Genomic DNA, 27,018 nt, shown 5'->3' with positions numbered 1-27,018 from the left:
ATTAAAAAATAATAATAAAAAAATTGGATGTTTTTTATTTTAATTGGATTTTTACAATGCAAAATGCTTTGGGAGGAAAAATGTTTCTAAGGATAGTTTTCTATTTAAGCTACATTATACTCCAAAGGCTATTCATCAGGAAATAAGGATTTAAGTTTTTTATGTGTGCTAAAACTCATCTTATGTTGTTGTTTTTAATTGTTGTAACCGCATCGGTTAACAAACATGGATACACATGCTATAATGTTACTGTTTTACTTAAATAAGTTGTTTAAATGGTTATTTTTTTCTCCTTCCACTAAAGGACAGCAGAAAAGTTGTCCAAATATAAACAGTTAACTTACTAAACTTTAAAATGATTTCATAAGTGTGTATTCCTAATGGTATGACCAAATCGGTGTTTTTGATATAACTGTTAAAAAAAGGACTCTGAAAAATTACTGTTCCAAAAATGAAACCTTAAATCTGGTTGTAAATATTCAGATTATACCAGTGCGAATGAGTCTTTCGGTAAGAAAGTGATTTAAATCTAGTCTTACTGACTAGCGATTTAAATTGATTTGATTTAAATCAAAACCACTCTGCTTTTTACAGTTCGTCCTGCGCTCCAGGCCGCCTTCCGCCTTCCCATGGCGCTAGTCCCTAGTGTGGCAAAGCAGCAAATGGGAACTGCATACAATTGAGCCGTTCGCAGTAGGGTGGATTTGATTTAAATCACTAGTCAGTAAGACTTGATTTAAATCATTTGGTTATACCGTTAGAAATACATGGACAGATAATTATGAAATTATGGTGAGATTTAATAAGTTAACTGTTTATATTTGGACAACTTTTCTGCTGTGCTTTATTGGAAGGAGAAAAATGAATCATTTCCTTAATAAGAATTTTAACAATTTATTTAACTGAAACAATAACATTACAGTGGTTCCTCGGGTTACGGACGCTTCAGGTTACAGACTCCACTAACCCAGAAATATTACCTCGGGTTAAGAACTTTGCTTCAGGATGAGAACAGAAATTTTGCTCCGGCGGCGCAGCAGCAGCAGGAGGCCCCATTAGCTAAAGTGGTGCTTCAGGTTAAGAACAGTTTCAGGTTAAGAATGGACCTCCAGAACAAATTAAGTTCTTAGCCCGAGGTACCACTGTATAGCATATCTATCCATGTTTGTGAACTGATGTGGTTAAACGATTTTTTTTAAAAAAAACACACCTTAGACTGAGTTTTAGCACACATGAAAAACTTGAAACAAATCCTCATTTTTTAACAAAACACCATTGATTTTTTTATCTACCCTGGTTTGAGGGGGGGGGGGAGATGGCGAAGTCTTCCTGGAGCTCAAAATTGCGTTTCTCTGAAGGGGGCCCTTTCCGATAGGAGTTGTAAAGATAAAGGTAAAGGGACCCCTGACCATTAGGTCCAGTTGTGGCCGACTCTGGGGTTGCGATGCTCATCTCGCTTTATGGCCGAGGGAGCTGGTGTACATCTTCCGGGTCATGTGGCCAGCAGGAGTAAGCCGCTTCTGGCGGACCAGAGCAGCGCACGGAAACGCCGTTTACCTTCCCGCCGGAAGTATTTATCTACTTGCACTTTGACGTGCTTTCGAACTGCTAGGTTGGCAGGAGCAGGGACCGAGCAACGGGAGCTCACCCCGTCGCGGGGATTCGAACCACCAACCTTCTGATCGGCAAGCCCTAGGCTGTGTGGTTTAACCCACAGCGCCACCCACATCCCGATAGGAGTTATAGCTGTCGTCAAAAAGACCCCCCCCCCAACAAGACAGGGAACTCTTTGCAGCCTTAAACCTCTGGGCCAAACCTCCCTCCATCAGCCCAGCCGCTTCCCTGATCTCTGCTGTCCTCTTGTTGCAGAATCTGGACATTTAGCGCAGGAAAAGTCTCTGAAGTGTCGGCGCAATTTGGTGATGGTGTGGGAGTTTGGGAGCAGGTTGAGAGGTTGGTTTACATTAAAAATGCAAGCGATTTTGGTGACGGAAGGATGAATTAACTCCTTCTGTTCTTTTAATGAGAGGATTCCGATTTTGGGTTTAAATTTGTGTAAATGGCAGGGGAGGGGTGCACTTGAAAGGGGGGTGTTGCTCAGCACCCCCTTCTTGGGACCCCCCCCCCAGACAGATCTAGGTCCTGATCAAAGCTTCCGGGGGTGTTAGTTTCCTTGGATGAATTTTCGAACATTACACGGTATGTTTATGCCACCATAGCCAGAACCTAGACAAAAGCTGCAACTGTTAAGAGCTTGTGCTTGCTTTTCTCTTCCTTCCTCCTGTTCTTCTTTCCTCTTGTGCCATGTCTGTTTTAGATTTTTAGAGGGCAGGGACTTCTCCATTTGGAAGCCATGAGCTGTTTGCAGGGCGGGGGGCTATAAAAGGGCACACAAGTGCATCTCCCTAGTGGCAAAATGGGTCTGTGCGCAATGTTAGCCGGAACATTGGTGCTTCCAGCTGTGTGCAGGGTTCCTGCATTGCAGCGGGGTTGAGCTAGATGACCCTATGGGGTCCCTACAATCATATGATTCTCTGAAGTGCCATAAGCAAATGATATGGGGGTGCTAAGACTTGTGGCTTACAAAGCTTCTGTTAGCGGCCATCTTCTCTCTTTTTGTGATCCCTCGTAGCCAAGTAAGATTGAACACGGTTTTAACAATGAGTCCGTAAGTGACTGTGGAGGCCAATTCTGGATCCTCACGTCCTTCCACAGTGGGGACATTGGTTTCCGAGCGGGAGTTGATTCCGGTGAGGGTTTGCCAAGTGTACCTTCCTCTTAGCACGTTTCTCCCTTGCGTCCTGAGTTCGAGTGTCTTCAAAGCCCATTACACCTTTGGCAAAGGCTGTTCTCCAACTGGAGCGCTCGCAGGCCAGTGTTTATACTACATTTTTTTAGATTTGCCTTGAGAGAGTCTTTGAACCTCTTTTGTTGACCACCAGCATTATGCTTCCCATTTTAAGTTCAGAATAGAGTACAGTGGTACCTCAGGTTACATACGCTTCCAGTTACAGACTCCGCTAACGCAGAAAAAGTGCTTCAGGTTAAGAACTTTGCTTCAGGATGAGAACAGAAATTGTGCTCCGGTGGCAGCAGGAGGCCCCATTAGCTTAAGTGGTGCTTCAGGTTAAGAACAATTTCAGGTTAAGAACGGATCTCCGGAACGAATTAAGTACTTAACCTGAGGTACCACTGTAGTTGCTTTGGAATACGATAATCGGGCATCCACACAACGTGACCAGTCCAACCAAGTTGATGTTGAAGAATCATTGCCATAATAGGGTGCTGGCTTCCTTAACCCAATTCTTCCCCGATCTTGACGTTCGGTTCATTGTATCCGGACAGCTGCACCTTCCATTGGGTTTGAAGGAGGAGGCAGGAAAACAGCTTGGTTTTCGCAGTGCAAAGAATGCGGCTGCTTCTCGCGCCGTCTGCTAACGCAGCCGGTTCGGCGGCATTGCTGCTGGCCAGGATTAGGTCACTCAGCCGTGATACCGTACAGCTGACTCACCCTGGCTTGTGGGGCTGCTGTTGCGGAAGCTGTGTGCCTTCTGCCAAAATGGGGCTGCGCCGAGTCTGTCCGCAAAGCCTGGTCTTGTCTTCGCTGACCCGCAAAGCAATTCCAGGGGGGTGAGTGTTTTCCCAGCGAGTTGTTCATTGCCTTTGTCAGAAAGTGGCAGGGTGGGGACGCCAGTAGGAGCAGATTTCAGTAAGGACCGGAAAAGCTGCCTTAAGTTGGTCCATCTAATTCAGGGGTCAGCAACCTTTTTCAGCCGTGGGCCGGTCCACTGTCCCTCAGACCATGTGGTGGCCCGGACTATATTATTTTGTGGGGGGAAGAATGAATTCCTCTGCCCCACAAATAACCCAGAGATGCATTTTCAATAAAAGGACACATTCTACTCATGTAAAAACACCAGGCAGGCCCCACAAATAACCCAGAGATGCATTTTCAATAAAAGGACACATTCTACTCACGTAAAAACATGCTGATTCCCGGACTGTCAGGCCAGATTGAGAAGGCGATTGGGCCGGATCCAGCCCACGGCGGTACCTATTTATCTACTTGCACTTGACGTGCTTTCGAACTGCTAGGTTGGCAGGAGCAGGGACCGAGCAACTTGAGCTCACCCCGTCATTGCGGGGATTCGAACCGCCGACCTTCTGATCGGCAAGTCCTAGGCTCTGTGGTTTAAACCACAGTGCCACCCGCATCCCATTTAGGTTGCCTACCCCTGATCTAATTAATTCATCAGCACTAAAGCCAATCTGGCATCCTCCAGAGCGGTGGTACCCAAACGTTTGGAGGCTGATTCCCAGCGCCCATAAAAAAGCAGCGTTCAGAATTGCAGTTTGTATGACTCACTGAAGAACGTCGGATCTTTCCAGGCCCTAGTCCGACATTTTAACCTTGGCACCCCAGTGGTTTCCAAGAGTCCTCCTGCTATGGTTCAGCTCTATAAATTAAGTTGTTAGAACCTTATTAGCCACATGTTGCCTGTTGTTGCTTCAGTTTTTCTATAAATTAAGTGGGTCAATCAATATGGGAAAAGTAAAAATGTCCCTTAGAGAAGGATCTGAAATATTTTCCCGGAAACTTGAGTCTTCTTTATTTATTTGGTTAAATTAGATCATGCTTCCTCAACCTCGGCCCTCCAGATGTTTTGAGACTACAATTCCCATCATCTCTGACCACTGGCCCTGCTAGCTAGGGATCATGGGAGTTGTAGGCCAAAAACATCTGGAGGGCCGAGGTTGAGGAAGCCTGTACAGTGGTACCTCGGGTTAAGTACTTAATTCGTTCCGGAGGTCCGTTCTTAACCTGAAGCACCACTTTAGCTAATGAGGCCTCCTGCTGCCGTCGCGCCGCCGGATCACGATTTCTGTTCTCATCCTGAAGCAAAGTTCTTCACCCGAGGTACTATTTCTGGGTTAGCAGAGTCTGTAACCTGAAGCGTATGTAACCTGAAACATATGTAACCCGTGGTACCACTGTATTAGATCATGGGTAGGCAAATTAAGGCCCGGGGGCTGGATCCAGCCCAATCGCCTTCTTAATCCAGCCCACGAACAGTCAGGGAATCAGTGTGTTTTGACATGAGTAGAATGTGTCCTTTTACAGTGGTACCTCGGGTTACATACGCTTCAGGTTACAGATTCCGCTAACCCAGAAATAGTGCTTCAGGCTAAGAACTTTGCTTCAGGATAAGAACAGAAATCGAACTCGGGCGGCACGGCGGTAGCAGGAGGCCCCATTGGCTAAAGTGGTGCCACTGTATTTAAAAGGCATCTCTGGAATATTTGTGGGACATGGGAATTCATTCATTTCCCCCCCCCCCAAAAAAAAATATAGTCTGGCCCCCCAGAAGGTCTGAGGGACATTGGACAGGCCCCCTGCTGGAAAAGTTTCCAGACCCCTGTATTAGGGGTTTTCATGTTCTGCAAACCGCTTTGAGATATATCTCCCCCCCCCCCCCGGCTTTAAAATACAAAACAGCATAGAAGTGAAATGAATAATAATAAATTTCATTGAGAAAGAGAATGCCCCATTGTGGGGACCTGCAGCCTAGCTTTAAGGTGCCGTTTGGCCTACATATCTTGAGTTTCTAACACTTGAGCAAAGTTAATTGTGCATTTGTTCAAACTCCAATTAAAACTATTCCAAGGCCTGTGCATCAGGAGATAAACTCCCTCTGCAGTGTTTGATAATCAGCTTAAAAACGGGGGCTGGGGGGGGGAGGGCTTAGAACCGTTGTGTGTTTTCCGGGAGGATTTTTAAAGCCCTTAAAAAAATTAGTCCTTATTCCTTGCATTGGGAAATGGCTGTTGCTTCCATAACTACGTTGCCGGAGTCCTTTTGCGGCTTGCGGCCACCAGGCGGCTCTGTGAGCTTGGCTGAAAATACTCCTGATTTAATGAAAAACTTTTTTTCTGGAGAGGTTGGCAAATGTCTCTTTTTGGGGGACGGAAGGACGGACATGTTTGGTACAGAGTCCTCCAGCTCCTGATCTTTAGCACAAAGGCCCGTTTCATTTGCCGATGCTGCTCTTTTCAAACGCCCCAAATCTTTTTTTCTTAGCGAGGGTTTTATCTATGACTCTTAACAGCCTGACTCCCTCCTCTGGCAATCTGCACAGAATTCTGGCTTAATGGTTGCCATCAATTTGATTTTAATTAATTTTATAATGAAATGTTTTTAGAATGTTGGATTATTTGATTGTTGTTAGCCGCCCTGAGCCCGGCTTCGGCTGGGGAGGGCGGGATATAAATAAAATTTATTATTATTATTAACGACTGTCCTATGAGGTGGTCCCTCCCATTTACCCTCGTAATTAAATGGAAGCCCTTGTAATTACAGATAAGAAAACCGGAGGCAAAGCAAATCTTGCCTTTCCAAAGGCCATATATATACTGTTCCTGTAGAAAAAGCCCAAGACCTCAGCCATCTTGTGTGGCGAAGGTGTCGTGAGAACTGGGTCCACTTCTTGTAATTTATGGATTTAAGAGCTGGGGGTGAAATCAAGGCCCTGGGTCTCTTTCAGAAATTGCACCTTGTGCCATTGCGATGCAGGAATATGCTGTTGTCCCAGGGTGGATAAAAATCAATTATTTTTAAAATCAGATTCTTTTCATTTAAATTGGATTTTTATTTATTTAAATCGGATTTTTAAAATAAAATGCTTTTGGGGAATTTCCCCCCCTAAAGATAGGTTACATTACACTCCAAAGTTACTATTCATAAGTTACATTATACTCCAAAGGCTATTCATCAGGAAATAAGGATTTCCCCCCCAGTTTTTCATGTGTGCTATAACTTAACAAACATGGATACATATGCTATAATGTTACTGTTTTAGTTAAATAAATTACTAAGGAAATGATTGTTTTTCACCTTCCAGTAAAGTACAGCAGAAAAGTTGAAACTGAAACCTTCATCTGGTTGTAAATATTGAGATTATACCAGCAATAATGTGTCTTTCTGTAAAAAAATAATGAGAGAGTTTGGCTTCCTTCTTCCTTTCTTTACCTTGTTTAAATAAAAGTTTTATTTGGTTTTACAAATTCATTCACACACATAAAGTTCTTACAATTGTTAAAATTAAAAACAAGATTCTTCCGAATCTTAGGGGCTTCCCTCATCCCATCCGTGGGTTCTTTAAAAAAAACCTTTTTGTCAAGTGCATATTTTAAGTTCATTCAAGGAACAGTCCTCCATTATATCCAAAGTCTTCGTAACGTCATAAGAGTTATTTAAAGCCTGCCCAAAAGAGTTCAAGTGTTTAACAGTGTTCTTTTAGATACAATCTGCATTTGTCCCATTCTCTGTTGAAGTTTTGGTCCTCCTGGTTTCAGATTTTCCTGGTCGGTCTTGCAATCTCTGCATAGTCACAATAATTTCATCTGCCAGTCCGTTTTCCATTGGTATCTTGTCTTTCCATTGATCCGTAAAATGAAAGCAATAAACAATGTACAGTGGTACCTCGGGTTAAGAACTTAATTCGTTCTGGAGGTCCGTTCTTAACCTAAAACTGTTCTTAACCTGAGGTGTACCACTTTAGCTAATGGGGCCTCCTCTTGCTGCCGCCGCGCGATTTCCGTTCTCATCCTGAAGCAAAGTTCTTAACCCGAGGTAATATTTCTAGGTTAGCGGAGTCTGTAACCTGAAGCATATGTAACCTGAGGTACCACTGTACTGCAGTCACACAATCCATCAGTGGCTGAACTGGGTTCCACACAGTCACACACACAAAAATGAGCCACAAAACCGCGAAATAAATAGCAAAAACAGACACACCTCAGCGTAACGCTCAAAACGGAGCACGTTTGGCTTCCGAAAAATCTTCGCAAACCGGAACACTTAACTTCCAGGTTTCCGTGTTGTTTGAGTACCAAGGCGTTTGAGAACCAAGGTACCACTGTACAGTCATACCTCAGGTTGTGAACGTGATCTGTATGGGAGGCTCCTTCACAACCTGAAGCACCATGTCTGCGTACGCATGGGACGTGATCCGGTGCTTCTGCGCATGCGCACAATGTCATTTTGCGTGCATGCGCAAGTGCCGAAACCCGGAAGCGACCCATTCCAGTACTTCCGGGTTCGGCAGGGTCCGCAACCCGAAAACGCACAACCCGCAGTGTTTGTAACCCGAGGTATGACTGTATATCATTTCCCAGAAATCCTTTTATCATTTTGCGGTTCTCAAATATCCTTTATTAGGCATAGCAAACCACACATTATCAAACAGACACCGTATACAAATTGTGCAAAGTACAAGCTCAACATAACAAGGTTTGGCCCAGTCAGATCTTTAACTCCAGAGAAAATCAATTTGCATAAATAATACAATACAACTGCTAAATCTCTTCATAACGGCCCAGTCTTTCTATATGGACAGCACTCATAAATTCAGCCACTATTAAAGTAATTTGATCATTCCTGTCCGAAAGCAGGCCCTGAACCGTTGATAGTGTTAGACATCAGCCTATTGAGTTGTAAGGCCTCTAATAATTGTCTTCTGGCGTAAATGCCAAAATCACAAGAAAACAAAATATGCTCCAAAGTATCAGGTTCCTGTTTACTACATTTGTGGTGCATTTACTACATTTGAGCTTGTGGTGGACTTCAGGAGACAGAAGAGCAACGTCCAGCCACTTTTGATTGATGGGGTCTGTGTGGAGAGGGTAACAACGTTCAGATTTTTGGGCATTGAATTACAAGAGGATCTGTCCTGGAGTGTCAACACAAGGGGGCTTGTGAAGTAGGCGCAGCAGAGACTGTACTTTTTGAGAATACTAAGGAAAAACCATCTTCCGCAGAAACTGCTGCTTGCCTTCTATCACTGTGCCATTGAGAGCGTGCTCACTTATGGCTTATGTGTGTGGTACGGAAGCTGTACTACCCAGGACAGGATGGGGTTGTGCAGGGTTGTTAAGGCAGCAGAGAGCATTGTTGGCTGCCCACTCTCCACCTTAGAGCAGATTTATGCCACAAGGTGCCATAGGAGGGCACTGGACATAGTAAAAGATCCATCGCATCCTGGTCACTGTCTCTTCGAGCTCTTGCCGTTGGGACGGAGATACCGGACGATGAAGACAAGAACGAGCCGTCTTAAGAACAGCTTCTTCTCCAGAGCGATCTCGGCCCTGAATGGGAAGCCCGGACTTTGAAAGTCATCTAATCTCCCTTGCTGTATTATACTGTATTGATTAATTAGAGTTTTTATGGAGCAGTCAAGTAATTTCATTGTCCCCGAAGGGGACAATTATTATTATTATTATTATTATTATTATTATTATTATTATTATTATTCGAGGGAAACATATCAAATCTGGATAACATAAACATCCTGCACAATTCAAATCATTTTGCAATTCTACCACAATTCCCCAGGTGAAGGAGTTAGTTCTGGACAACTGCCGCTCCGACGATGGCAAAATTGGAGGACTCTCCTCTGACTTTGAAAACCTCGAATTCCTCAGTATGATCAACGTGAACCTCCTGTCCGTCGCCAACCTCCCAAAACTCAATAAACTGCGCAAGGTAAGCAGCAAGATGTTGGCGTAAAGCTAAAGGGATCCTTCCAGGAACTGCCATCTTCCCTATAAGACAGGGGTGCCCAAGCTTTTTTCAGAGAGGGCCAGGTTTGATGAAGTGAAGATGCGTGAGGGCCGAGCTGTTGTTGTTGTTGAGGTTTTTTAAGGATTTGACCCCCAAGAAATAAACTGCGAAGCCTGAAGCTTTTCTGTTTTCCCCCTCCGTAGCTGGAGCTGAGCGACAATAGGATTTCCGGCGGCTTGGAAGTCCTTGCTGAGAAAACTCCAAACTTGACGCACTTGAATCTTAGCGGAAACAAAATCAAGGATATAAACACTTTGGAGCCACTGGTGAGTTAAACGCTTCTCTCAAAGGGCTGGAGGAAACTATCTATATCTATATCTATCTATCTATCTATCTATCTATCTATCTATCTATCTATCTGTCTATATATATTTGTGTGTTCCTCTTTTGGTGAAGTCTCCTCTCTCCTTTTCTTCCTAGGGGGTGCACCCCTTTTTTCATCCTCAAATTCTGAGGTGCTTTTATTCTCCCTCCTGCCAGAATTCAGCTGCTGCTGCTTTGCTTTGTAACCCAAAGTCAAGTACATAGTCCTCATGGTTTGCCAAGAACTGCATGGTTGTGGTTTGGTGGGAACGCGAGGCCTCAAAACCTTGAATTGGCAGGGGGGTTGGTCAGGGTCTTGGGGTTGTAGCCAACTGGGCCCTGTTTCTTGGAGTAGACTCATTGAAACCAATGGACATAATGTGCCAGAATTAGACGTATGAGTGGCCTTGCCTAGGCAAAAACAAGGTTTTAGAAAATCATTTATTATATTTTATTTTGACAAAGTAAAAATCATGAATAAAAATGCACTCCCCACCACCGAGACCGTTCCATTGTAACTACCCAACCTCCCCAAATTTCAACACCTCTTGCGATGGTTTGACCCCTTTCCATTTTAACAGTACAAATTCAGCAAACACCTTCCATATCTCCTCAGAATCATTTCTTCTGCATATTCCCCGTCTTACCTTAATGGCACATGTTAAAAGCTTCTGCGTTTTTTAAAAAAAACAAGTTATTTTAAACATTTATTTTTTAATTAGTTTTACATACCGTTGCTAATCTGAAGGTGGTAGTTTGCAAAATGTGGTTTATGCACACTTTAAATTTGTCCCAGTAACAAACCAGTGGCCGGTGAGCAAAGGGGTTAGCTCCTGGCTCTGATTTACGGGGGGGGGGGCATGCGATTATCGTTCGCCCGGTTCACCTCCAGAATCTCCACAGAAAAAGCTGTCTCACCTACGGAGTTTGGACCTCTTCAACTGTGAAGTGACGACGCTCATCAGCTATCGGGAGAGCATCTTCACCCTTCTCCCGCAACTCACTTACCTCGACGGCTTTGACACGAACGACAAAGAGGCGCCTGACTCTGACCCGGAAGTGGACGGGCTGGAAGACGAGTACGACGAGAACGGGGAAGGTGAGACGCGGCCGAACACGGGGAAGGGCTTTTGAGTTTTGGGAAATCGAACATGCACCATACGCTCCAATGCTTCGTGGATTTTTCCTTTCCTTTCGTCAACTTCCTGGCCCTGGTGCTTTTTTTATTTCTTCCCCATTTGCTGCGCCCTAACTGGACGTGGGTGGCGCTGTGGGTTAAACCACAGAGCCTAGGTTTTGCTGATCAGAAGGTCGGCGGTTCGAATCCCGGCGACAGGGTGAGCCTCCGTTGCTCGGTCCCTGCTCCTGCTAACCTAGCAGTTCGAAAGCATGTCAAAGTGCAAGTAAATAAATAGGTACCGCTCCGGCGGGAACAGCGTTTCCGTGCGCTGCTCTGGTTTGCCAGAAGCAGCTTAGTCCTGCTGGCCACATGACCCGGAAGCTGTACGCCGGCTCCCTCAGCCAATAAAGCAAGATTAGCGCCGCAACCCCAGAGTCAGTCACAACTGGACCTAATGGTCAGGGGTACCTTTACCTTTACCTTTAACTTCCGTCCCTTATACCAGGCATCCCCAAACTCCACCCCCAAATGTTTTGGGACTACAACTGCCGTCATCCCTAGCTAACAGGACCAGTGGTTGGGGATGATCGGAATTGTAGTCCCAAAACATCTGGAGGGCTGCCTTCAGATGTCTTCTTAAAGTCAGATAGTTGTTTATTTCCTTGACATCTGATGGGAGGGCGTTCCACAAGGCGGGCGCCACTACCTTAACAGTGAAACTTAAAATGCATTACATTTGAGAAACAGAAATGCTTTTTGTTGTTGTTGTTATATCAAAAACAAACCCAAACCCACTTTGTAATGAAGTCTTTCCTTTTGCGGTGCTGTGTTTTTTCCAGAGCCCTGATCCTAACACATGGGCAGGAAACAATTGCCAAAAAAATAAAAAGCTGGGCATGTTTAGCCTGGAGAAGAGGAGGTTAAGGGGTGATATGATAGCCATGTTCAAATATATAAAAGGATGTCACATAGAGGAGGGAGAAAGGTTGTTTTCTGCTGCTCCAGAGAAGCGGACACGGAGCAATGGATCCAAACTACAAGAAAGAAGATTCCACCTAAACATTAGGAAGAACTTCCTGACAGTAAGAGCTGTTCGACAGTGGAATTTGCTGCCAAGCAGTGTGGTGGAGTCTCCTTCTTTGGAGGTCTTTAAGCAGAGGCTTGACAACCATATGTCAGGAGTGCTCTGATGGTGTTTCCTGCTTGGCAGGGGGTTGGACTCGATGGCCCTTGTGGTCTCTTCCAACTCTATGATTCTATTATTCTATGAAAAAGTAGTCAGAAAAGGGCTTCTGTTCTTCCACGAAACCTTAGGTTCTCTTGTTTTTAGCAGTTATCTTTGCCATCTTCATCTCCCCCATTGCTTTTACTCGGTGGGAACAACTTCCTCCTCCTGTTTTTGTGCAAGGAGAATCCCAGCTGCTTTAATAAACTGCTTATAATCGTCTTTTCGGGAACTTCTGAATCGATTATCCCTGGGAGAAAAGCTTCACGCAAATCGGGGTGGTCGTCGTCATTTTTTACGTGCTGTGGCAGGAAAAATCCTTCCTCTTCCCCCAAACCTCCTTTTCGGATCTTTTGTGGAATATATGTATTTTTTTCTTCCGCTTCTCCCCGTTTCCCAGAAGGCGAAGAGGAAGATGAAGAAGACGAAGAAGACCTCGACGAGGATGCAGTCGACGACGAGGAGGATGAAGAAGATCTGGATGGGGAAGAGGAGGAGGACGGGGTTGATGATGAAGTAAGTTTGCAAGGCGGCTTTCCTTCCCCCCTGCTTTTAACTTCGCATTTCCCAGAGCGGTTAGAACAAAGGGTGCTATGTTCAGTAACAGCATCCCTCCCCCAGAAAGAGAGGGAAAAAAGAGATTTGTTTTGCAGGTAGCTGATCCTTCAGATGGGAAAACTGCCTTGCACAAAGCCAGGCCATTTAAATAATCACAATAATATTCTTTTCCTCTGTACAGGTATCTAGGCTAGCCTGCTTAACCCTGAGATCAAATGCATGCTCTTACTATATTCTAAAGGAGGACGCAAGATGCTGGTCCTCATTGTTGTGGTTAAAGAGCTGGTTTCAAATAGGGGCCCTCTAGCTCCAAAAGGGACGCGGGTGGCGCTGTGGGTTAAACCACAGAGCCTAGGACTTGCCAATCAGAAGGTCGGCGGTTCGAATCCCCGTGACGGGGTGAGCTCCCGCTGCTCGGTCCCTGCTCCTGCCCACCTAGCAGTTCGAAAGCACATCAAAGCGCAAGTAGATAAATAGGTACCGCTCCGGCGGGGAGGTAAACTGCGTTTCCGTGCGCTGCTCTGGTTTGCCAGAAGCGGCTTAGTCCTGCTGGCCACATGACCCGGAAGCTGTATGCCGGCTCCCTCGGCCAATAAAGCGAGTGCCACAACCCCAGAGTCGGCCACGACTGGACCTAATGGTCAGGGGTCCCTTTACCTAGCTCAATTTTAGCCGCAGCGGCTTGCCAGCGCTTCAAAGACAGTGCTCTTCTCTGTCGCTGCGCTACAGCGGCTATCCCCAAAATCTAGAGTTGTGGGGAGGGGTTAGATACAGGCGACTCTCAGCTTGGCACTGGGGCTAAGTTTCGGGGACGTTGCGCAAAGCTGTAATCATAGGCTTTTAGAGTTGGAAGGGACTGTGCGGGTCCTCGCGTCTTGCACCCAACGTTGGGCTTCGAAACCCACGATCCTGAGATTAAAAGTCTCATGGGGTCTGGGGTGGGTGGGTGGAAACAGATTTCCTGGGCACCCGCTTTGAATTTCGTTCTTTTTTTAAACTGCCATTGGTGGCGCCATCATTTCATGTCTTTAGGCACCAGGCGAAAAATATTCCTCTTTACCCATTAAATCAGGGGTGCCCAAACTTTTCTCAAAGAGGGCTGGATTAAATCGACCAGCGGGCTGGATTACGCCCCTAAAACAAGACTTTGGACATGCCTGCATGAAATAAACTGTGTCCTTTGAAAGTGTGGGGCAGAGGGCTGTTATTAACGATAATTCTTTTGCCTGCCTGTCAGTACGCTTGTTCATGTTTTCATTTTATCATTATTGATGTTCCGTCATGTGCTTTTAATGTTGCACACTGCCCTGTGATCTTTTGATGGCGGGAGGTTTATCAATTGAATTAATAATAGCTGAACGCGCACAGGTTAAATTTGTGCTAGTTGCAAGCTGTGTCCCCTTTTTGGGTTGAGGTAAAAGCTTCTGCTCTCTTGACTTCAGGAAGAAGAGGAAGGCGAGGATGACGACGAAGACGAAGGTGAGCCTTTTTAAATCAGCGCTCCGGTCTCTGAGGGGTGGCGAAGAGGTGGCAAGCCTTTTCTTCCCAAAGGATAGTTAATCCAAGGGCTATTGAGGTTATTTATGTATGCTACTACTGCGGCCCGTGTTTTGTTAGCCCAAAAATGGAAAACGAGCAAGGTCCCAGCTAAAGAGGAATGGAAACTGATGGAATATGCGCCGCTTGCGGACCTAACATAGAATAAGAGAACAAGAAGATCATACGTTAAGAAAAGAAATCGTTTATGGAATATACAGGGGGGAATTGTGTACACTTGAAAACGTGGGCAGCGTTAAGATAAATTCAACAGTGTCAATAAGTTTTGATGGATGCAGTGATGGAATACCGAATGGTATAATTTGTGTAAAATGGTAAAACAGAAAGTTTAATAAAAATATATATTTTTAACAAAGATAATCTGAGGGCTGGTTAGGCATGGGCTTTTAAATCCCAGGTCCTCAGTTTGAATAGTCCTGTAGCTCTGAGCAAACCTCCCATCTCCCATTGCACTAGCCTACCTTACAAGGGGGACGCGGGTGGCGCTGTGGGTTAAACCACTGAGCCTAGGACTTGCCGATCAGAAGGTTGGCGGTTCGAATCCCCGCGACAGGGTGAGCTCCCGTTGCTCGGTCCCTGCTCCTGCCAACCTAGCAGTTTGAAAGCACCTCAAAGTGCAAGCAGATAAATAGGTACCGCTCCGGCGGGAAGGTAAACGGCGTTTCCGTGCGCTGCTCTGGTTCACCAGAAGCGGCTTAGTCATGCTGGCCACGTGACCCGGAAGCTGTACGCCAGCTCCCTCGGATAGTAAAGCGAGATGAGCATCGCAACCCCAGAGTCAGCCATGACTGGACCTAATGGTCAAGGGTCCCTTTACCTTTTTACCTTACAAGGTTGGCGCGCGGAGTGCGCCCGTGAAAATGCACAGAGCGTCGCTTGGGTGGTTTTTAAGGCAGCTGTGTTGGATGCAAAAGTTAAATAGGCGATTAAAATTACCCTGGCCTCCTAAAAGGCTTGTCTAGAACATTTTCGGCAGTTCCTTGCTTGATTTTGATAGGCAGTGAGTTCCAGTGTTTAGCCCTAGCCTTCTTACAAATACAGAACAAGGAAATAATTTTGCCAGGAGTGGACATTTCTGTTTGTTTTTAAATATGTGTGTTTTTTTCTCTCTCCCTCCCCCCCCCAAAAGATCTCCCTCAGGGCGAGAAGCGGAAACGAGAGATTGAGGACGAAGGGGAAGACGACCCCGATGAAGATGATGATGATGACGAAGACGACTGACCGGCTCCTCTTCCTCGTAGCCAGACGATCCGTTTTTTTTACGGACTGTGACTTTCCTGGCCCCTGCTGTTCCGCAAGTGAGACTGTGACGACAAATTTCTTCTCTCCCCTTCCTCTCCCGCCCCTGTGGGCCCCCCCACCCACCCGCACTCTGACCCCCGGCCCCCCACAGTTGCTTCCAGGCCCACCAACCCCTTTGTATCGCTGCGACATCCACAGTATATTTTTTTAAAATGTAGAATACAGTTGAGGTGTTTCAGGAGACGTTGGGTGGCTTTCTCTCCCCCCCCCCCCCAGAAAATGCGCACAGTTTTTCTCCTCCCCCCCTCTCTCCAAATACCCCAGCCCCTTAAACTCCTCTCCTGTTTTGGGGTATTTTGTGACCAAAGGCTTTGCGAATCGGATGGTGCGTCGGACAAGCTCGTTTTCGCCCTTCTTCCACACCACTTGCTCTCCCCCCCCCCAAAAAAAACCCACAAGTTCTCTGCTCTGCCACTAGGGGGCAGGGCTGGGTGGGGGACCACCCCCCCCCCGCAGGTGGCGGTTTTGGAATCGGGGTGTAGTGATGACGACGGCGACGAATTCTCCAGCTGTTATGGCAGATTCCCAGACCACTTGGGATGCTGTTCCATTTTTCCAACTGTATTATTTTTTTCCAAGAAAAAAACCTCCTTTCTAAGCTAGTTGATCTGCGGTCGTCGGCCCAACACTTTTTCTTTTGGGGGGGCTTTTTTCGGATGTGGTGTGTCCCTGTAAACCCCCCCCCCAATTGTTCTCCGATATTCTTTCCCCAGTTGGGTTGACTTGAGTTACCTGAGACCTGCTGGGAGAATTCCTTATTATTTGCTCAGATTTCCAATTTAATTTGAGGGGGTTCCTGCTCCCCGATGGAGGGCTGCCGTATTATTTCAGAGCTCACCCCCCCCCCCCCACAAATAAATTAAAGAGTTGTGTTTCCATCTTCCCTGGGATAGTCTGCCTGCCCCCACTTTACAACAGAACATGGTTTTTCTGAGTTTTAAGATATTAGCCCTCGTTCCAAAGCAGGCCTTTCGTTGTGGTCAAAAGCTAAACCCAGAAATGAAGATTCCCTTCTTTTTTTTGTGCGTGCGGTTTTTTGTTTTGTTCTTTCTGGGGTTTTCCGGTCCTTTTTTTATATATCTCCTTTTTGTTAAGAGAAATTTGAATAAGACTTTTAATAAAAGACTTCAGTTTTTAAAAACCAACCTTTGCGACGTTATGAGATCTGCATCCGTTCTTTGGTGTCTTGTGTGTCCTGCGGGAAGTATTTCATTTCACAAAACAAAAATACTGCTTCCATTTGAAATGGAGGCTTGGCGGGCAACCAGGCAGGCGAGAGTTCGAAAGGAATGCAGTGGTTCTCAAACTTGAATCTGTCCTGAGGTCCGTTCCAAAACCAAAGCGTTCTAAAACCAAGGTGCGCTTTCCCATAGAAAGTAATGCAGAACGGATTAATCTGTTCCAGACTTTTAAAAACAACCCCTAAAACAGCAATTGAACATGAATTTTCCTATCTAACGAGACCATTGATCCCTAAAATGAAAGCAATAAACTGCAGTCACACAATCAATCAATCAGTAGCTGAACTGGGTTCTACACAGTCCGAAAAACAAAACAAAAAGAGCCACAAAAACGCAAAATAAATGGCAAAACCAGACAGACCTCAGTGAAACAATCAAAACAGAAGTATAACACTCAAAGCTAACAACTTGCTCATAAATACAAGGAAGACAAAGGAGCTTGTGGTGGACTTCAGGAGATGGAAGACAGAAGAGCAACGTCCAGCCACTTTTGATTGATGGGGTCTGTGTGGAGAGGGTAACAACGTTCAGATTTTTGGGCATTGAATTACAAGAGGATCTGTCCTGGAGTGTCAACACAAGGGGGCTTGTGAAGAAGGCGCAGCAGAGACTGTACTTTTTGAGAATACTAAGGAAAAACCATCTTCCGCAGAAACTGCTGCTTGCCTTCTATCACTGTGCCATTGAGAGCGTGCTCACTTATGGCTTATGTGTGTGGCACGGAAGCTGTACTACCCAGGACAGGATGGGGTTGTGCAGGGTTGTTAAGGCAGCAGAGAGCATTGTTGGCTGCCCACTCTCCACCTTAGAGCAGATTTATGCCACAAGGTGCCATAGGAGGGCACTGGACATAGTAAAAGATCCATCGCATCCTGGTCACTGTCTCTTTGAGCTCTTGCCGTCGGGACGGAGATACCGGACGATGAAGACAAGAACGAGCCGTCTTAAGAACAGCTTCTTCTCCAGAGCGATCTCGGTCCTGAATGGGAAGCCCGGACTTTGAAAGTCATCTAATCTCCCTTGCTGTATTATACTGTATTGATTAATTAGAGTTTTTATGGAGCAGTCAAGTAATTTCGTTGTCCCCGAAGGGGGCAATGACAATAAAGATATTATTATTATTATTAAAATGGAGCACGTTCAGCTTCCGAAAAATGTCCGCAAACCAGAACACTAACTTCCGGGTTTGCAGTGCTTGGGTTCCAAGGCGTTTGAGAACCAAGTTACCACTGCAGTAAAATTGACTCCTGGTCAGCTGGAAATAATTTTCCACCCGAAAAGAATCACTAACCCTTGGGACCGGGGTTTTGCCAACTCGAGTCTCTGTTTTTGGACTACAGTTTCCATCATCCCTGACCACCGGTCATGCTAGCTAGGGATGATGGGGCCAGAGAATATTAAGAAGCAAAACAGCTAGTTGGCATGATCTTTATTAAACTGTTGCAGCAGGGTGCTCAACCCCCCAGGCAACAGGGAGCAGAGGAACCCAGAACATTGGTGCGCAAGCTCTTACATAGACTTTTGAAACTGCCACCCTGTAGCTCAAGACCACCCCCCAAAACATCATACATGCATCACAGAAGGGGCAGTCTACATCAGAATTCTGTCTGGCAAGAAACCTGTTAATGGGTTTACCTGAGCAGCCTGGCCATTCTTTGGTGATGATAGTTACAGGTAGGTAGCTGTGTTGGTCTGCTGTAGTCGAAACAAAATTTTTAAAAATTCCTTCCAGTAGCACCTTGTTGTTGTTGTTGTTGTTTAGTCGTGTCCGCCTCTTTGTGACCCCCTGGACCAGAGCACGCCAGGCACTCCTGTCTTCCACTGCCTTCCGCAGTTTGGTCAGACGCATGTTACTAGCTTCGAGAACACTGTCCCACCATCTCGTCCTCTGTCGCCCCCTTCTCCTTGTGCCCTCCATCTTTCCCAGCATCAGGGTCTTTTCCAGGGAGTCTTCTCTTCTCCTGAGGTGGCCAAAGTCTTGGAGCCTCAGCTTCAGGATCTGTCCTTCCAGTGAGCACTCAGGGCTGATTTCCTTCAGGATGGAGAGGTTTGATCTTCTTGCAGTCCATGGGACTCTCAAGAGTCTCCTCCAGCACCAGAATTCAAAAAGTAGCACCTTAGAGACCAGCTAAGTTTGATATTGGTATGAGCTTTCGTGAAGAACTGTGCATGCACATGAAAGCTCATACCAATAACAAACTTAGTTGGTCTCTAAGGTGCAACTAAAAGGGATGCGGGTGGCGCTGTGGGTAAAACCTCAGCGCCTAGGACTTGCCGATCGTATGGTCGGCGGTTCGAATCCCCGCGGCGGGGTGAGCTCCCGTCGTTCGGTCCCAGCTCCTGCCCACCTAGCAGTTCGAAAGCACGTCAAAGTGCAAGTAGATAAATAGGTACCGCTTTATAGCGGGAAGGTAAACAGCGTTTCCGTATGCTGCGCTGGCTCGCCAGAGCAGCTTCATCACGCTGGCCACGTGAACCGGAAGTGTCTTCGGACAGCGCTGGCCCCCGGCCTCTTAAGCTAGATGGGCGCACAACCCCAGAGTCGGACATGACTGGCCCGTACAGGCAGGGGTACCTTTACCTTTAAGGTGCTACTGGAAGGAATTTTTAAAAACAAATTCTGATGATAAATACTTAATTCCTGAGGCCAGGTCACAGGCTCACCCAATCCATACACAAATGTGCCCTTAAGGCAGGATTTGTGAGCACAGAGACAATGGGGAGGCTTTTCCCATTCCCTTCCAAACTGCAGAGGAATATTTGAGGTCACTGAAAGAGTCAGAATGGCTTTAGGACTGTTTTCCTGTTTCAGACACGTGGTTAATATATTTATGTATGTGTTTGCCTGGTACATTTATGAGCATTTACCATATTTTTCACTCTTAAGACGCACCTAGTTTTTGGAGGAGGAAAACAAGAAAAAAAATATTCTGAATCTCACAAGCCAGAACAGCAAGAGGGATCGCTGCGCAGTGAAAGCAGCAATCCCTCTTGCTGTTCTGGCTTCTGGGATAGCTGCGCAGCCTGCATTCGCTCCATAAGACGCACACACATTTCCCCTTACTTTTTAGGAGGGAAAAAGTGAGTCTTATAGAGCAAAAAACACGGTATTTTATATCTTAGACCTTAAAATTCTCATAACAAAGGGATTCCAAGAGTCATCTCGTCCAGCCCTCTGCAACGCAGGAATCTCAGCTAGAGCATCCTTGCTTAGAAACCTCCAGCGGTGGGTGAAAATTAGACAATTGTTCTGTACATGATGCACTTTTTAAGTCAAGATTTTTAAACAATGTGGACTGATCCCAGAGAGGCCCTTGGAACTTGGGCTTCATGTATAGTTTCCTAGTAGATCTGCTCCTGGTTCTAACTGGGTTTTGCGTAATGTGTGATCACACTGACCCTTTAGCCACAGTTTGCATAACTCTCACCCACCCCCGAGACGTTTTGCCAAGCCGCTGAGAGGCCTAAGTCAAGAACGGGAGGAAACCCAAACTTAAAAGTTGTTTAGTGTTTTCATTGCCTTATTTCACTTTTAAGAGCTAGCAAAAGGATCAAGAAGGGCTGGGGCTGTTTCCCTGTTAGGAAACACTTTCCTGTTGCACGGTTTGGTCTCCAGCAGTGTTTATAGACTACAATGCCCATCATCACTGGTCCTGCGAGCTGGGGATGATGGGAGTGGTAGTTCAGCTGGAGACCCAAATTTGGGAAACCCCAATTTAGGGAAAAGAGGAGTAAGGGCACCATTGCCATTCTGAGAGGAAGAGGGAGGTGTTCAAGGTGAGTTGATACAGGTGTCATAATTGCGTTACTGTATTGGCCCAAATATAAGCCGTACCTTTAAAATTCATTGGGGGGGGGGGAGAGAGAATAGCCAGATATAAGCCACTCTTAAAATTCCACAGGCACTCGCATCCCTTCCATTTTACCGTATAGCGGACGCTCAGGTACTTCCGGGTTTCGGTGCGTCCGTAACCTGAAAACGCGCAACCTGAAGTGTCTGTAACCCGAGGTACGACTGTATGTCTGTTTCAGCAGCGATATCGTAAAAGCCTGTTTTTGTAGGGTCGTGAATTTAAGCCACGCTTGGCGCTGTGGGTTAAACCACAGAGCCTAGGACTTGCCGATCAGAAGGTCGGCGGTTCGAATCCCCGCAGTGACGGGGTGAGCTCCCGTTGCTCGGTCCCTGCTCCTGCCAACCTAGCAGTTCACATGACCCAGAAGCTATACGCCGGATCCCTTGGCCAATAAAGCGAGATGAGTGCCGCAACCCCAGAGTCGGCCACGACGGGACCTAATGGTCAGGAGTCCCTTTACCTTTACTAACTTTCTCCTTTTGGGAAAAGAAAGTGTGGCTTATATGCAGGCCAATACGGTATGTTGTGGAGAAAGTGAATGAAGCTTTTTATTTGAGGAGGGGCTCATCCCACTGGCTCTTTTAAAAGCCGGAGAGTTGCTCTCTTGCAAGATTCTTTTTCGGCCGAGATGTAGGCACACCCTTGGTGCACAAGAGGGCACTGTTGAATTTTAACAAACCTCTTCCACCGATTCCAATGAAGGGCTGCAGTTGGGGGGGCAGAGTCTTTTCTTGGCATGCAGAAGGTTGTCTGTTCAATCCCCGGTGTCAGCCGCGAAGGTCCCCTGCCTGAAACTGCAGAGCTGCTGCCAGTCCGTGCAGGCATAGCTAAGCTAGGTGGAGCAACGGTCTTTGCACGCAACACGTCTGGTTTTCTTTCTGCAAACTGCAATCTCCCTTAATCTCCAAGCCTAATGGCTGAACAGATGATGCCCTTCTCCGTATCTCAACAGCGGCACACACAGCTTACGAGGAAGAGGGAATTGAGATGAAGAATTGGTGCAGGGAGGTAAAGTAAAGGTACCCCTGACCCTTAGGTCCAGTTGCGGATGACTGGGGTTGCGTGCTCATCTCGCTTTATTGGCCGAGGGAGCCGGCGTACGGCTTCCGGGTCATGTGGCCAGCATGACAAAGCCGCTTCTGGCAAACCAGAGCAGCGCACGGAAATGCCGTTTACCTTCCCGCTGGAGCGGTACCTATTTATCTACTTGCACTTTTTATGTGCTTTCAAACTGCTAGGTTGGCAAGAGCAGGGACCGAGAAGTATAAAGTATAGTTTCTTTCTCTCTCTCTCTCTCTCTCTCTCTCTCTCTCTCTCACACACACACACACACACACACACACACACTCTCTCTCTCTCTCTCTCTCACACACACACACACACACACTCAGAGAGAGAGAGAGAGAGAGAGAGCGACAGCCTGCAGCCAAGGAGGCCAGCCCATCTATCATTTAGGGTGATTAATTTTTCATCTAGACGATGCCTTTTAAGTACCAAATTGCAGTATTTTGCAAGAGTGCTGCTAATGATTAATTTAAACGGGGTTAGAATCGGTTTTTGTGGGCGAGGCCAGGGGGGTTGGGAAAAGCTTTTATCAGCCCATGCGCAACATATATTGATGAGTGGCAGAAGCTCTGTGTTCAGATCAAAGAGCAAGCGTCTCAAATATAAACCAGTCTGGATTATTCTGAATCCTGGCACCCTCTGGTTGTGACCGCACTGCAACTCCCAGCTTGCCTTGGGCTTTGGGAACCTGAGACCAAAAAAATGGGCTGATTCCTTGCCCTTTCTCTAGGACACGCACATGCAAAACCCATAAAAATAAATTTTTTATCCTTGCGACAGGATTTGGGGCAAAATTGATATCTATCGATGGTTTATTTTCTGGGGCTGTTTTGCTTCTGGCAGGATGAAATAGACCAGGCATAGGCAAACTTGGCCCTGCAGATGTTTTGAGACTACAGTTCCCATCATCCCTGACCACTGGTCCTGTTAGCTAGGGATGATGGGAGTTGTAGTCCCCAAACATCTGGAGCTCCGAGCTTGCCAATGCCTGAAATAGACACTGAGTAAAAATTCCTCCAAACAAAACTATTCATGGCTTTCGTTCATTAAACTGTAGACTAAACGCAGTGCTCAGAACGAATGCGTTCGGTTTGGCCAAGTCCCCTGAACTGGTTCAAAATCTGAACCATGCCTGAAAGTAGTTCTCGGAATTGCCAGGTGAACTGAATTTGAGTTAGGGTCAATTTCTAGTTGCTCATCAGGTTCATTCTATTCCATGTGTTGTGTCTTTTTAAATTTACGGAATCGTAGAATTGGAAGGGACCTCAGCGGTCATCTAGTCCAGCCCCCTGTGACACTGGAATCTCAGCTAGAGCATCCATGACAGATGGCCATCTAATCTCTGCTTAAAAACCTCTGAGGAAGGAGACTTTCTGAGGGAGTCTGTTCCACTGTCAAACAGCTCTTACCATCATAAGTTTTTTCCTGATGTTTAGCTGGAATCGCCCTTCCTGTAATTTATTTGGTTTTAAGAACATTCGGTTGTACCTTGGTTTCTGAACAACTTAGTTCTCAAATGTTTTGGCTCCCGAATGCCGCAAACCCGGAAGTGACCGTTCCGGTTTGCGAACTACTTTTGGAAGCCAAATATCCAGCGGTGCTTCCACAGCTTCCGATTGGGTGCAGGAGCTTCCTGCGGCCAATCAGAAGCTGCACTTTGGTTTCCGAACGTTTTGGAAGTCGAACGGACTTCTGGAACGGATTCCGTTCAACTTCCAAGGTACGACTGTAATCTTAGGGGAAAACACACTAGTTCCATTCCACTCTTTCTGTGTGTGTTTTGATGTTTTGAGCCAGCTTGGAATATTCGGAAAGCTATGTCTTCGTTCGTTCTCCCTCCCTCTCTCTCTCTCTCTCTCTCTCTCTCTCTCTCTCTCTCTTTTTGAGGGCCATTTAGGTGAACTTGAACCCGGACTGGTTCCTTTTAAAATCAACTTAAAACCCTTGCGGTTATTTCCAAGGAAAAAGGAAATAAAAAGCAGAAATTCCCTACGTGTCTATTCAGAAATAGGCGCCATGGACTCTAGCGGGAGTTTTCCCCTGAAAGATTCGATTGCTGCACAACTTTTGGCTTGAAACTGAGGCCTGCAACAAATTGCTTCCGAGGAGCAAAATGGTAAATAATTCAGGGCCTGGGATAGGCAGGATGAGATGGGATCCGGTCCGCCAGTTCGAGGCTCCCCGGGAGGCAGAGCGAGAGATAAAAGGCACAGCCGCCCTTGCAATATTCATAAACCCCGGAAAGCAAAAGCCGCTGCTCGCTGCTGATGTGCCGATGGTTTTGCTCGTGGCTGCGGCTGACATGCAACAGCCATCGATCCTGGGGCAGCTCAGGACTGTCAGGGAGGGATTGGAGGCGGAGAGGAATAGTTTGTGATTTGGGGAGGGCAGCCTCTGAGCTGGACGAAAATGAGTTGCTCAGTGAGCAGCTGGGAACGGCCACAGCTTGGTGGGTTTGAGCACCTCTGGTTCACATCGGAGAACCGGGCCCAAGCTAGCAAAATGAATTTCAATAGGGGCCAATCTCAGGTTCTGCCCTTACGTTAAATAAGTTGGAGTTCTTGTTATTAAATATACAGTGGTACCTCGGGTTACATACGCTTCAGGTTACATACGCTACAGGTTACTAACCCAGAAATAGTGCTTCAGGTGAAGAACTTTGCTTCAGGATGAGAACAGAAATCATGCTCTGGCGGCGCAGCAGCAGGAGGAGGCCCCATTAACTAAAGTGGTACTTCAGGTTCAGAACAGTTTCAGGTTAAGAACGGAGCTCCAGAACAAATTAAGTATGTAACCAGAGGTACCACTGTACCAAGAAAAAAGCACACTGAACTCAGGCCAATGTAAGTTTCAGTAGTGGGATTGGTAAGGGTAAAGGGACCCCTGACCATTAGGTCCAGTTGTGGCCGACTCTGGGGTTGCGGCGCTCATCTCGCTTTACTGGCCGAGGGAGCCGGCGTACAGCTTCCCGGTCATGTGGCCAGCATGACTAAGCCGCTTCTGGCGAACCAGAGCAGCGCATGGAAACGCCGTTTACCTTCCCGCCAGAGTGGTACCTATTCATCTACTTGCACTTTGACGTGCTTTCGAACTGCTAGGTTGGCAGGAGCAGGGACCGAGCATCGGGAGCTCACCCCATCGTGGGGATTCGAACCGCCGACCTTCTGATCAGCAAGTCCTAGGCTCTGTGGTTTAACCCACAGCGCCACCCGCGTCCCATTGGGATTGGTCCCTGCTTGCAAATCAATAGTCAATTGTAACAAAAACTAATCGATTCAAAAGTATGTATTCTGACAAGGATTTCAAACTCTAACAGAGATTACAAACTCAGACTCATAAGGATATGTATAACACAACAATTCGTTCCAGAATTAGAAATAAGAGTTTATGAGTAGAGATGAGATCATGTTAGTCCATAGTCAGATTTGACGTGAAGGTCTTAGTTTTAATCATTGAGTAGAAGTCAGTTATGGATCAGAAACCAGGACAGGCTCCTGTTTCAATGTATTCACCTTCATCAGCTGGAATCATCAAATATTACATGAAAATGCATTTAAATTCTACATTATCATAAATTATAAGACAGTCATAAATTATAAAACAGTATTATATAACATTTGGTTCCTTACCTAATTTTTTAAGGGTCGTGTAAGTTTTCAGATAAATATATCCTGTTATTTTCTACGTTTCTCAGAGATAAGAACTGAAAATAATATTAATAATTACTTGTGTTGAATCAAATTAAAAACTCCAAGACAGCATATAATCATATGATTCCTCACCTATGTGAGGAAGGAAGAACCAGAACCAGACTCCGCTAACCCAGAAATAGTGCTTCAGGTTAAGAACTTTGCTTCAGGATAAGAACAGAAATCGTGTTCCTGCGGCACGGCAGCAGCAGGAGGCCCCATTAGCTAAAGTGGTGCTTCAGGTTAAGAACAGTTTCAGTTTAAGAGCGGACCTCCAGAACGAATTAAGTACTTAACCCGAGGTACCACTGTATATTATATTCAGGTCTGAGAAGCACTGGGGGGGGGGGGACGTTATCTGAACAGCAGCTCTCAACATCAGGGTGAAAGTTCCAGCTTTCCATCTTTCCCAGGACGGCAGTAAACATTCATGAGGCGTAAACAAGGCGATTTATCAGCGCCTGGGGCCTTGGGAGCGGCTATATTTAAGCACCAAAACATTCTTGTTTTCCAGATGAATGGGGAGGCGTGAGCAATGGGGCAAAAGATGGCAAGCCTGCACAGAGGGGGGAGGGATAAATTTGGGTACCGGGAAGCAAGACAGCATCATTTTCTGGCCTGGGAGACTGGCACAAAGGGCACCTGGAGTGACGGCAGGAGATTAACTTTTTCATATATGGCTTTTCCTGCGAAATGTGAAGTGTAATATAGAATTGTAGGGTTGGAAGGGGGTCCCCAGAGGTCCTCTAGCCCAACCCCCTGCTGTGATAAGAATTTTAACGTCTTAGATATATAATAAATGTTCATAAACGTACCAAGCAAGCACGTACATAGATCAGCACAGGAAGACCGACCTGGAACCATTTTTTGATTCCCAAACTGACCAAATGTTTTCTCTGCAAGGTCAAAGGAAAATGGAAAAGCTTCACCATTGTCCTTTCCTTCACTAATCATGTCTTGAGGGTATGTCTGTCTGTGTTTGAATAGGGTGAGCCTGTGACCTGGCTCAGGAACTAAGTGTTTATCATTACAAAAGACTGGCCAGGCTCCCCAGGGTATCCAATCAAGTGAGCATTAACAGGTAACCTGTCAGATGAGATAAACAACACACTCGGATTTCTGTTGTAGACCGCCTTCTCTGTGATGTAGGTATGATGTATGGAGGGGTGGTCTTGAGCTCCAGGGCAGGGAATTTAAAATGTCTATGTAACGGCGGACACAGCTGGGTTCTGGGTTCCTCCTCCTTTCCTGCGTGTGAGGGGAGCACCCCGTTGCAACAGATCAATACAGATCAGGCTTACTAGCTGCTTTGCTTCTCAATATTCTCTGGTTGGCCTCTGTTATTTTCTCTTACCAGTAGGGAACCCACGTAAGGATGCTATATGGGCTCTTGGATACCCCATTAGGGGAAAAGGGCAGATTTTTGTTTACAACGCTGCAATACAGGAATCTCAGCTAAAGCATCCAGGACAGATGGCCCTTTGG

At 46.2% G+C, this 27,018-nt stretch overlaps 1 protein-coding gene and 1 long non-coding RNA gene across 3 annotated transcripts in view; one reads left to right on the top strand and one right to left on the bottom strand.

The window, feature by feature from the left end:
* The window catches only part of LOC308467423 (acidic leucine-rich nuclear phosphoprotein 32 family member D-like), a 34,616-nt gene that overhangs the window by 6,022 nt on the left and 1,576 nt on the right, over positions 1-27,018 (top strand). The window contains exons 2-7 of one of the 2 annotated variants that reach the window (XM_080989158.1): positions 9,392-9,541; positions 9,763-9,885; positions 10,826-11,021; positions 12,668-12,783; positions 14,268-14,304; positions 15,512-16,063. In XM_080989158.1, the coding sequence (XP_080845284.1) occupies positions 9,392-9,541; positions 9,763-9,885; positions 10,826-11,021; positions 12,668-12,783; positions 14,268-14,304; positions 15,512-15,603 (714 nt within the window). In that variant the 3' untranslated portion in view covers positions 15,604-16,063. Of the gene's footprint in view, positions 1-9,391; positions 9,542-9,762; positions 9,886-10,825; positions 11,022-12,667; positions 12,784-14,267; positions 14,305-15,511; positions 16,064-27,018 lie in introns of those variants that run through there. The other variant, XM_080989157.1, reaches the window with a different exon arrangement.
* Positions 25,126-27,018, bottom strand: part of LOC308467566 — a 3,137-nt gene continuing 1,244 nt past the window's right edge. Inside the window, exons 2-3 of the long non-coding RNA XR_013981222.1 lie at positions 25,474-25,547; positions 25,126-25,365 (exon numbers count right to left, since the gene is read on the bottom strand). This is a non-coding gene — a long non-coding RNA (uncharacterized lncRNA). The remainder of the gene's footprint in view (positions 25,366-25,473; positions 25,548-27,018) is intronic.

The sequence above is a fragment of the Podarcis pityusensis genome (genome assembly GCF_964106645.2).
Source record: "Podarcis pityusensis genome assembly, chromosome: 18".
Classification (NCBI taxonomy): Eukaryota; Metazoa; Chordata; class Lepidosauria; order Squamata; family Lacertidae; genus Podarcis; species Podarcis pityusensis.
The sequence above is the reverse complement of the archived record's forward strand: the minus strand, read 5'-3'. Positions and strand labels throughout refer to the sequence as shown.